We start from the raw sequence: 12,056 nt of genomic DNA on the forward strand, positions 1-12,056 counted from the left end.
GAAAAGCTCTAAAGCTAGAACAATTAAGAGAACTGGTTGGTTTGTTTGTTTGTTTGAAAAGCTCTAAAGCTAGAACATACACATTTTTATTACAAAATATTGTTGACCTATTAGTTTCTATAGAAAGGCTCTAAACTCAGCCCCTGGGACCTTCCACTCCCTCAGTCCTTTTGAAGTTCTTAGCGAAATTGCCTTGATTACAAAAAAAAAATGCTCCAGGGGAGGCGAGACTTTATTTTCAAAGATACTATTTTGTATGTATGTTTCTTTACAGTCTACATTATTGTTGTTTTAACATCACTATTGAAAGTTTAAAAATCTCTGTCAGCAACCCCCAAGCTCAGGCTTCTGTGGCAATGCTGAGTCAACAATAACAGACTCCATACCACTTGCATGCTCTTTGGCCTCCAATGTAACTTTATTCGTGCCCAGAAATTTAAAAAAAAATCCCACAATCTGTTGTAGAGGACAGCTGATCTAGAAATCATACTACAGGCTATTTTTTTCCCCTTAAGAAAAAGAAAACCTATATAAATACCAACTTTTTCCCTCCTTTCAGATACTAACATTTGAGACCAAGAATCCGACGGAGCTGGCTGAGCGCTTACGATCTGTGTGTGGAAACCAGAGCAATGCTTATGCTCGACTGCTGGAGTACCGACTAAATGCTTTGCGTGGACTCTGGAACGCCCAGCGCCAGCTAGCCTTGGAGGAGCAGCATGACCGGGAGAGCTCGGGGGATGAGGAAGCGCTGGCCTTGCTCAAGCGTCAAGGCTTGTTACAGCAGCCTGAACAGGCACCGTTTACTTCACGAATGGGGCTTCTGTTGGTCTTTCCCCTCATTCAGTCTCAAAGTAGAACAGACCCTTCTCTCTGTAACATAACTGCTGAGGTGCTATTGAATTGCCTTCGAGACTGCCAGCCTTTGAGTTTGACTAAGGAACCAGCTGACTGTCTTAATGGGATAGAGTCTTTGCTGTGCTCCTGGCTGGAAGACACTTCTGCTTCGGGCCAACAGATTCCATACAAGCAAAAAGAAAATGCTGCTGCTGCCCTAGTTGCCTTGGCTTGTGCAAGGTAAGGAAACTACTGAAATGACATGTTGTGGTTGATATTGGTAGTAAGTGTTTATATTTAATCATAAGAATCAAAAATGATGTGACCACACTGTTGATACTAATTTCTGGTTTACACTAGTCTGTTTCTTTCTAATATTTAAATATTGGTTTGGAAAGGGTGAAACTGATAAGCTAAGTATTTATTTTTTGCATGTATTTAGCATATGTAAAAACAGAAGGATCTAGGTTAGAAATGTCTCTTGTGCATATTGCTGCTTGTACTGGAAGCATCCTGTTCTAGGAATGGTTCCAAATGTGTTTATCATGGAGGAAAGTTGTCTCACTTTTCCCTTTGTACTGCCCCTTTAATCCTGTAGCTTATTGTCCTGGTTTCGTCAGGGATAGAGTTAATGTGTTTATCGTGGAGGAAAGTTGTCTCACTTTTCCCTTTGTACTGCCCCTTTAATCCTGAAGGTTAAACCATGACACTTACGCACCTTCATTTAGCTGTAGAAAGCATTACTGCCAAGTTTCTGGGCAATTCGTTTCAGATTTCAGTGTTGCCTGTGAAACATCTGGAGGCATTTTTTCATTTTGTTGCCAGTGCAGAGTTCAACCAGTGTACGTTGAACTATCTGGTGCCCTGCATGGGTTTAGCATGGCATCAGGTGACTGAGGACAAAGTGGCCATAGTAGCTTTTAGGAAAAACTTAATCTTTTTAGGGGATGGGGCTTGGGGAGAGGGGGAGGAGTATACAAAACTTAACTTCTGCAAAGCCATGTGAACGTGGGTCTAAAGTCACTAATAGCCTTCTGAAAATCTTGGCTTTAACGTTTCTCAGATTGCAGCCTTGTCTGTCAAGTTTCTCCCTGATTTAAGATGTTGAAGTTCTTAGGAGATGTCATGACTTGCTTTAGAAAAAGGTTTATTCAAATGAAAGACACTTAATTTCTAGTGTACTTGTTCTAATGAAGTCAATGAGAAATCAACTGTATTTGGCAAACTCTTCTACACTGACAACTGCCTTATCTAAAAGGCAATGTACTTGAACATAGCTCAGATAAATTGGATTTGATAAACACGATCTCATTTATTTTTTTCCAGATGTCAATTTTCAGGAAGTATAGGATGTTCTTTTGTAGCTGAATTTGTAAAAGAGCTAAATTTCAAATACAGCTTTTGAAATGAAGGTTGATCTTATATTTTCTTTGCAAATCTGACTTGCATTGTTTACAGAGTTGTAATATTCTGATGTGCTTTGTTCACCTATGAAAGCCTTGCATTTTTCCTTTAAATATGTAAGTCGTGTTGGGTACCATTATGAAGAAAAAAACTTCAAAATGAGACTATTATTGAGATTCCTAGTTGCAATCTTGGGTGCTTCATATTACTAAGAATAAAACAACAGGATAAATATTGCTTTAAATAATTAATTGAGGTGCTTTGAAGTATTCAATGTCAATTTTCTCCAAGCTGAGGTTTATCAGTGAAAGCATACAGCTGAAAATGACAGCGAGGAAAACAGGGTTTGGGGTGTGGAGGAGGAAAGTTAAGGAGCTAAGACTGACCATGTGTGACAATGTGCTACATTCAGTAGCGTGTATGGAAAGGATCTCTTCAATTGATCAGTCATGCTTCTGAAGAAATCGATTCATAACTGACTACTGTCATGCCTAAGATGCAGTCAAGATTCTTTTATTTAGCTAGGCTATTATGCCTGGAAATAAAGCCACCACATCTTTCAGAAAGTTACTTCTTCCTAATACCCTGACCTTTAAAAGAGAAACTGTAAAATACATTTTTAGAGCTCTGTGTCTCTTTATTTCTACAAAAAACAGGTGTGTTCCACTATATTAACATACAGATTTCATAGGTTCTCCAAAAAAAGTATTCAACTTATGAATGAACAAGAATTATAATTAGAGTTGCAAACTCCATATGTTTGTAAATACCACAATAAAATTTTAAAGCAACACACTTTTAGGCAAGATTAGAAACAGCTTCTACTTCAGTTTAATTTTGTTTTCAGAAGTATATAGTCCTTATATACATTTAAATGCATCACTTCAGAAGAGGAAAAGCTTCCAAATTTGTGTTTGGAAGCAAAAGTAATGAAAATCTTGATAATAAATTAATTAATATGGTCTCTTCTATTTTAGTCAAGAAAGCCATCTCTAGCTATGTCTGCAGCAGCTCTTACTAATACTTTGGCTCAGCCCCAGGAAGACCTGCAGACTGTATTTGAAGATCTAAATATGATTAATCAGCTACAAGAAATATTGAAAGTAGTTGTCTGTAATAGATGCGAGATTGAGGTATTTTATCATGTGCCTAGGTTGCCTTTACTATACATGTTGTTTATGACACAGCCCATGGTTGCTGATGTCCCTACCTGCATGGTTCTTCATCCTCTTCCAAAAAGATAGCGTGATTTAGACTGGAGGTTTGCCAGCATTCTTCCTTTATGTTACCTTCTCTTCCTCTTTTCACTTCCTCCACAAAAGAATGAAAATCATCCAGAAAAGAAATGCAAATTAGAAAAGAAGCTTGATGACATATCTTGGATATTCTGTCTTTATGCTACTGGATGTTATATTCTACGTAGATGCTGTTGTCTGTGTGCATTCAGTCTTGTTTCAATAGACATCTTCAATTCATGTTTTTCTTATCCTTTTAGAGGGTCGCTGAAAACCTTTGTTCATACAGTGCATCTATTACAGAAACAGACTGACCTAGGATCCTTGCCTGTGGCTGATGTATTATACAGGTTTGTAGTGACTTTTCTAATTGTAGTACTTACACATTTTCAGAGCTGATGTAGAAGTGCATTTACAGATAAATGTCTTTAAATGTGATTAAAAGGCTTTAGAGTTATTGAAAGCTCTAGGAAAGATTGAAATTTAGTTAATTGCGGAAGGAAGACATTAGAAAGTCAAATCTAAAAGGATCTACTAGTTGTTTTTGGGGTGGTTTTATTTTTTTAATTATTGATGATTCCTTTAAGTGGCTTATGAACTCTGACAGAATAATTACTTAAAAGTTAAGATGAAGATACATTTTGGTTTAGCTATTTTTTGCTACCACTGTTCTGTATGCATCTTATTTTATTTTCTGCTTAAAGGTTGTTGCTTTTGGAGGGAGGACCTGGATCACCCTCTTGTTTGCTTGGAGGAAAGCATATAGTGTCTTGGGGCTTTGAAGACATGTTACCTGCACCTGATGCCAACAGTAGTTCCAGCAGTGAAAATAAAGGTGAATTATTTCATGACTGTCAATATTACAGGGGAGGACAAGACGCTTTTAGTGGTGGTGAAAAATAAATGTAAAGCTTTAGACTTTAGATTTGGAAAAGATTTCTCCTTTTCTGTTGGAAGTAATGTAAAAGCAAGTACAGTACATATCAAATAACTGAAAGCTGGAGGGTTTAGAAGGACCATCTGGAGAGAGAACTGGGCATCATAGGAGTGTCTCGAAGCCTGACATATAATCAGAGGGGGAGGGCAGCAACTGTCTGGGCACTTTGTTGTCTCAGTCTGTACATTCGAAACTGAAGTTTTGAAAACATGGACCTAATTTACAGGAGTACTAAATTGTTTATGCTGTTTGGCTTGTCAGGTATGACATTATTCTTATTCTCATTAAGTTAATCTAACTAGATATGTAAATGACTTGTTTGCTTTTTTAAAGTTGATTTGGGGATCAGACAGAAAAAAATTATCCTGTTTTATATTAAAATTAAGAGGCTAAATCTTAAGTCTGGTGTGTTAATGATAGTATGGAATGTAATTTTTTTTTAAATCCAACATAATGGGGTTCAGAAAAGCATTGCTTTTCGGTTGCTGAAGATCAGATGCTATTTTAAATTGTCTAGTAATCAGGTTGTAGGAAACCGTCAAAAGCAGTAGATACAGTGACCCTCCCTGACTGCAGTAGGAATTTTGCAGAGAGGTCAAACTGAGATTGGATATTATCCACTCGTTAGTCTTTCAGTAAGCATAATTTTTTTTGTCCTGTGCAGTATCACTGTATTCAGTAGCTATCATTGGCAGAGCAAGTTTATTTTTAGAAGTACAAGTTCATTGCTTTTTTTCCCCTTTTCCTATTCTACTTTTGTTTGTTGAATCTGTTTTGTATGGTTTTTTAATGCGTTCTCCTGTATTTCCCTGAATTAATTCTCAGTTTTTACTGCTTTGTTTGCTTACTATTTTTGCACTAAATGAGAGTTCACATTGCTTTAGAAATATTAGTTCAAGCTTTGATGACATCTCATTAAGTTTAATGCAAGCCATAGGAATTTACAAACCTGAGTTGTCATTTTAGGCTATCTGCAAATTTAATGAAGACATCTATATTTTGAAGAGGCTTTCTTGCTATGAGAGTGACTGTTGTTTGTTTTTTTTTTTTTTCCTTTCCCTAGCTGACTGTTCAGATTCTGTGAACTTAAATAGGTTGACTGGACTGGTTTATTGACATCCCTGTTACAAGGCTTTGCTTTGTGTGTCCATCTTGATTGTTAATAATTACTACTTTGTGAGTGACAAAGCTATGTTTGAAATACATTTTGTCTTAATTTAACAGTGTTCAGGGGTGGAAGGGTCTGCTTACTAGCTTTAAGAGAAGCACAGAGTTGTACCAGCAATTAGATCAATGCTCCATATTAGATTATTCCTTCCCCACAAACAGATATCAGCGGTCCTGAGCAGAAAGCTTGCATGGTCATAAGCCTTGCTTGTATTTTATCTTGCTGCCAGTTCCGAGTTCTGAACAGCATTACCTGTTGCAAAAACAGAAGAGAATGGTCTTCTGCTCCTTTATGTCATTCTGAAGGCATTTAATAGCAAATACTCAAGTTGGTTTATATTTAAGTAAAGGGATTTTCCACTTGAAATGAGTTCGGTTGAATAGTCCTGTGTTCCTAAGCGTGGTTGGGTGTGGCTTGAAAGAAATGTAAAGAAACTACTGTAAAAAGAATGGACTTTGACTATGTTACAGTAGCTCTTAGAACACCGAGTAATAAATTCAGTATTAAAAAAAAAATGGTTCTGACCTGTCAGTAATGACCTGTCATGAGCATCTGTTGGTTTTCAGTTGCTGTGGTAGCTACCACAGAAGTGTAATGACCATGGAGAATTTCCAGTTTTGTATGTTACAGAGGAGGTCTCTGCTCTATTCTTTCTTCCTAATTCAGATGCAGACTTAGGGCGCTGTCTTGCAGCAGATGGGCTCTATCTTTATACAACTAATTCAGTGGGCAGAGGAATAAGCAAATTAGGATCTGGATTACATGGTACTTTGCGGTAAGTGACAGTTGACTATTTGCTGTTCTGCAGATCTGTTTAAAAAAAAAAGTTACTGTTTTGGTAAACCACTCATAGATGTTAGGTGTAACAAGATTAGAACATATTATGCATTTTCATTAAATGCTATTTTAATGTTTTGGTTTTCTCATCTGAAATTCTTCTTGAGTATGTTTTTCTCTAGAATCGTAGAATAATTCAGGTTGAAAGGGACCTCTGGAGGCCATCTAGTCCAACCTCCTGCAAAGAGGTATACTAGCAGAATAGCTAGTATTTTAGATTTTATTTTATTTTTTAACGTATAGTAAGTTGGTTTTTTCTTTGCTGAGAGGCATATACTGTAGACTAGTTTTGTGACCTTCTTATTTATAGTTGTAGAATTGCTGAATTTATAAGAATGACCTAATTAGAAAAAAAATACATTATATAATTGATTAGTGCAGATGTGACTCACTGTATCTTCCTGCTGCTTTATTGCTTGCAAGCCATGAGGCTTCTTATGCTTTAAGTCTTGCAGCAGAAATTGCCGCCTTATGCTGACTTGGAGTTAAGTTCAAAGTTCAAGAATGTGGTTGTGAGTTTTTCTTAAAAAAAAACAAAAAATAGCACAGAGTTTTAAAGAGTTTTAATATACTGCTTTTTTGCCAGAGGTTTTGTGTACTGCCGTAATGAGGAGCTGGAGACTGGGTGGGTTGCTTTTGGCAACAGCAAACTTCTTCATCGGCCCGTCTCTTTTGATAATAAGCCTCACTCCCTTTTCCAGGTTGTGGATCAGCATACCCTTCAGGTAAAAGGAACAGCTAGGATGTTCATTGCAGAGTTATAGTAGAGTAAGAAAACGTTCTTAATTAATCACAATCATTTCTAACTTTAATTAGTTTTGTCCTTGAAGCTGCTTCTTTTTACTTTGTGAAACTGGCTTTTTATAAACCCCCGTTGAAAGCATTGCATGATAGAAGTTGTAAGTTATATTATCGATATTACTCTGTTTCTGTGTCTTAGTGTGTATGTGTATATATGTGTGCATATACACATATGTATATGCATATACAGACTTACACTGCACTATATTATGATAGTATTGTAAGAGCTAGACTAATAGTATGGTCACATTATAAAACAACCAAACAATAGCAAAATGGACTTTGACTTAAACTGAAAACATAATCTTCCTGAACAGCTCATTGTTCTTCTACTGTAACAAAAATCAGGTATTGTTTCTGATCTAATTGTGTTTTATAGATAAATAACTGTCGTCCTTTGTAAAAATGGATAGTTTGTTTACTTTGGGTTTTTTCCTGCCATGGTTTTAAGGATGGATATGTACATTTATGTCCAGCGTGTTTCCTGAAACTGAGAAAGTTTGGATTCCCATTTTCTTCCAAAGTTTCAAGTAATGTTTCAGAGAAGTTGCAGAAAGTCTATGTATTTTCCTTATGGTACTGTGGGTATGCTCTCAATCATTAGAGAGATGATCCTTTTATTTTTAGGTATGTTAAATGTTTAGATATATAAGCTGTTTTGTATGCAGTAGATCCATTTGGCAAACATTATAGAGTAGCTCTTCATAACAAATAAATGTAATAGTACTATTATGTCCAATAATAAGCCTCTTATGGACTAACTGCACTCCATCTTAATTTATTTATTTATATATTTTTAAGTACAGTGTTAAGACTCAAAGAACAGACTTCAAAATAAGAACTGTTAAGATGCTCTCCTTCTCGTAGGTATGTCAAATAATCCCAATGCCAGTAAATCACTTCCCAGTTGGCAGTACTATGACTACCGTGCATCTTTCTTCAGATGGTACATATTTCTACTGGATTTGGTCTCCTGCAAGCCTCAATGAAAAAACACCAAAAGGCCACTCTGTTTTTATGGATATGTTTGAACTTATAGTAAGCAAATTATGTGTTTTCTATGACTCTGGAGTTGGTAGCATGACTACTGCTTAATTAAATATCAGCATTTTCAAATCAACGTATTAGGTTTGACTATTGATATGTGTAATCTGAATAGCTGTTTGTAATGTGTTTACGAATTAACTTTTAACAGAACAGAATGTGTACTGTTCAATTCTATCTTCAGAGGACATACGACTATCATACTCCAGCAGTATGAATTGTCGTGTAACATAAAACGTATTTTATTACAATTAAGCAATTAAGTTTTATGCTGGGACAGCTGCTCAGTGTATTAGGATTTAAAGCATTGTTTACTGTGGACCTGCTTCATTGTGTTAAAAGCCAATCAGGTCCCACAAGTTACAAATACAATTGTTTTGTCTACACTGCATTTTATAGCCTAAAATGTTTTTTATGTAGTATAACAATCATTGGTTTTAGTGTAAAACCAAATGCGTTTCAAAATATTAAGTCTAGAGAAATGTATCAGTAGTTTAACTCCCTTTTCTCTCAATGGCTCGTATGTACGTATGTATATATGTGTATATATACATATATACACTTGCATTTGTGCGTGTATTTTAATTTGACAATGAAGCACCTCAGTCTAAAATTTTATTCATTTATATAGCAGAGCTTACAGCAACTCATAGATGTCTAGTGTTGATAATTGAAATTGTACGAGGATTTAGCTTTGATGGAGTACTTTGGGCGCAGTGTCTGTGTATCTGCTCAGCAGTTGCTGTGCAACAGCTGTACTTACTGGGATGATAGAGCTAGAAGCGGTAGGCTATAGTAGTACAACTTACGGAAAATGCCTAATGCTGTCAATCAAATCTTATCTTCATTAAGAGATGCATTCTTTACTAACACATCCCCTGAAGATTATGGTCTAAGAAAATAATTGCTTACACTTTTTGGCTGGCAAATTATTTGAAGACCTCTCTTTACAAAACTTGCCGGTGAAATGTCATTAAGAATACAGGGAGGTTAAGTATTTTGAAGTAGAGTTTCATAAATAAACTTAAGGTTATGACAAGCAGTTCTGTCTTTGAGGACAGAAAAAATAGAAGATACTATATTGAACCAAAAGTCATAAACAAAACAAATACTCACCTGTCTAGCTTTTATAACACTTTTTTGTAAGAAATTCTGCCAGCAGGGTTCAAGTTTAAGTTTGTATCCCTACTTGATATATTGTATTGTGCAGTTTTACTGTTCAGTTAAGGTAGTCTGTCTCCTACGGATTTCAGTATCTAAAAGTATTTTTTTCTCCATTTTAATAGGTTGAAAATGGCGTATGTATAGCAAATCCTCTACAGGAACGAATTATATTAATGAGAAAAGAGGGTGAATCTGCAAAGAGTATAAATGAGATGCTTCTGAGTAGGTTGTCTAGGTATAGAGCCTCCCCATCAGCAACATTGGCTGCTCTCACTGGCTCTACGATCTCCAATACATTGAAAGAGGACCAAGCAGGTCAGAAGAGGTTTTACTGAGTCCCAGTAACTTTTCATGGTTTATTTCTTAACACATACAGTATCAGTTCTAGTAATTACTAACCTCTTGGGACACGTAAAAGAAAAAGTGTGCTTCTTTTTTCCAAAATAAGTGTTTGAAATATATATGCAGTATTTGCTTAATGCTTGAATTACAAGTTCCTTTGCTAAATTAAGCATTGATTGTGAGAAAAGTTTAAGAATAAAAAACGGGAGGAATACTTGTAGCACTCTTTTTTTTCCCCCATGTATTCAGTTATAGGCCGGGTTTATGCCACATTTGATCAAACTGATAATTGCATTTCTCTGCTGGCAGTTCAACTGGGCTTCTAATTGTTATGTAAAAATGGGCTGCAGTTTAGAAAATGAAACTATTGTTTCACAAGTAAGTTGAGTATTATAAATTGGAGGTAATTTTGCTTTTTTGAGGCAATTTGCACAACGTTTGGGTATTCTTTTATGGGCTTGCTGAAACTACCCAAGTTAGGGAATCTTGAATGAACAGCATTGATGGCTTTCAGGATGATCTGGAGCTTTGTGAGATTTGTCTTAAGATAAGATTTTATTCAGTTTATTCTGAATTACTTCTCTTTTTTCTTCATATGTACATGAGTTTCCTTTCTTCAATTTTAAATAATTAAAGGTATTTCTATAAAAATAAATTATACAGGAAATAGATAAGCTTACAGGAAAACTGGCAAAGAGTTAGCTTGAAGAGCTATTTTAAAGGCTGTGTTTTGCTAGTTAACAACTAGAGAGCTACAGAAGAAGAAGAGTAGGTGGTTATTCTTGGATAATTCTGTAGTCAGTGCTCAGAAAAGTGTTGATCAGCTGTGGCAGGAGCTACATCATTATGACTGTATACATTTCATGTGGAGCAGGAGAACTTAAAATAGTAAATGCGTAGTGAATCTCAAATGATCTCTTTATGTTGAAAGATTATTTGGCTCTAAGATACTGCTTTCAATATGTTTATCACCATACAATTCTAAAACAGTGTTGTTCATACTTAAATTTTAGGCTCCTAATTTTTCTGGTTTGGAAACCAGAGAGCGCGCTTTCTCGCTTTTCTTTTTTTTTTTTTTTTTTTTTCCTCTTTCAATACCTGTGAAAGCGTTTGTATCCTTCTGGGGTTTGATGCTGAATGTTTGGGATTATGAGGCCATCCCTATATACAACTTCTTAAACCAACTTCTGAATGCTGCAAAATGTAGCTTAAATGAATTTCCATATTGATTTATTTGAAGACCTAAATAGAAATCTACCTTGTTTGCTGCTTGTTCTTACGAGTTTTTAATGTTATGAAGAAATAGATGTTTGTGTTATATTTTTCTGTTTAATATTTCAGCTGCAAACACTAGCTGTGGGCTGCCACTGAAAATGTTAAGGAAGACTCCGATATACACATGTGGAACGTACTTGGTGATGTTGGTCCCACCCCCAGGTGGATCAGGCAGTTCTGCAACACGCTCACTCTTTGGAGGAACAAGTGCTTTGTCATCTTTAAAAAGTAAGTCAGATTTGTGGCAGATTTTAAGTCCTTGGTTTTCTGAAATACAATAAATTTCTCAGAAATTTATTGGAGACTTTTTTCTATGTAGTTCTTGCTTCAAGCTTGGTGTTCAATATTTCGGATGGGCAGTTCACAAGCCGAGCAGATCTCATTGATGCTGCAGGAAGTTCGCTTGGACGTGGTGCTCTAGTTCCAGGACTTGGTAAGAAGTAGATCTCTTTTCTGAGAATATATCAGAACTGGACATATCCAACCCTTAGATTCTAAATAATCTGTCTGGATTTTAATTTGCAGTAAGCAACTCTGCAGTTGGTGGGGTTTTGTGTCTACCATGAAATTTTGTAAATTTAACATTTTTGAAAGTTCAGAATTCCCTGAAGGAATTTCCAGTATCTTGCTTTTGCAGTTTCAGCTGCATACAAGCTCAAGAAAAGTATTTTCTGTAGCAGAAAAGAATCCTGAAAGAAGTCTGTTTTTTTTTTATACGCTGCTTATGCTGTAAGGTGCTAAAAAGTTCTGAGTATCTTATCTCTATATTTGAAAATACATAAATGCATCTTAGCTGGTGTCGTGGTTTAACCTCAGTTGGCAACTGAGCACCACCCAGCTGCTCGCTCACTTCCCCCTGGTGGGATGGGGGAGAGAATCGGAAAAGTAAAAGTGAGAAAACTCGTGGGCTGAGATAAAAACAGTTTAATAATTGAAATAAAATAAAATCCTAATAATAATAGTAATAATAAGAAGAATATACAAAGCAAGTGATGCACAATGCAGTTGCTCA

General features: G+C 35.9%; 1 protein-coding gene across 1 annotated transcript in view; it reads left to right on the forward strand.

Annotated features, from left to right (window-relative positions):
• Positions 1-774: 774 nt before the first annotated feature.
• Positions 775-12,056, forward strand: part of HECTD4 (HECT domain E3 ubiquitin protein ligase 4) — a 65,744-nt gene continuing 54,462 nt past the window's right edge. Inside the window, exons 1-9 of the mRNA XM_019473308.1 lie at positions 775-1,077; positions 3,737-3,826; positions 4,181-4,311; positions 6,248-6,356; positions 7,005-7,143; positions 8,087-8,257; positions 9,550-9,742; positions 11,111-11,272; positions 11,364-11,477. Of these exons, the coding sequence (XP_019328853.1) occupies positions 815-1,077; positions 3,737-3,826; positions 4,181-4,311; positions 6,248-6,356; positions 7,005-7,143; positions 8,087-8,257; positions 9,550-9,742; positions 11,111-11,272; positions 11,364-11,477 (1,372 nt within the window). The 5' untranslated portion in view covers positions 775-814. The remainder of the gene's footprint in view (positions 1,078-3,736; positions 3,827-4,180; positions 4,312-6,247; positions 6,357-7,004; positions 7,144-8,086; positions 8,258-9,549; positions 9,743-11,110; positions 11,273-11,363; positions 11,478-12,056) is intronic.

This window comes from Aptenodytes forsteri, unplaced genomic scaffold (genome assembly GCF_000699145.1).
Source record: "Aptenodytes forsteri isolate BGI_AS27 unplaced genomic scaffold, ASM69914v1 Scaffold118, whole genome shotgun sequence".
In the NCBI taxonomy this organism is placed as follows: Eukaryota; Metazoa; Chordata; class Aves; order Sphenisciformes; family Spheniscidae; genus Aptenodytes; species Aptenodytes forsteri.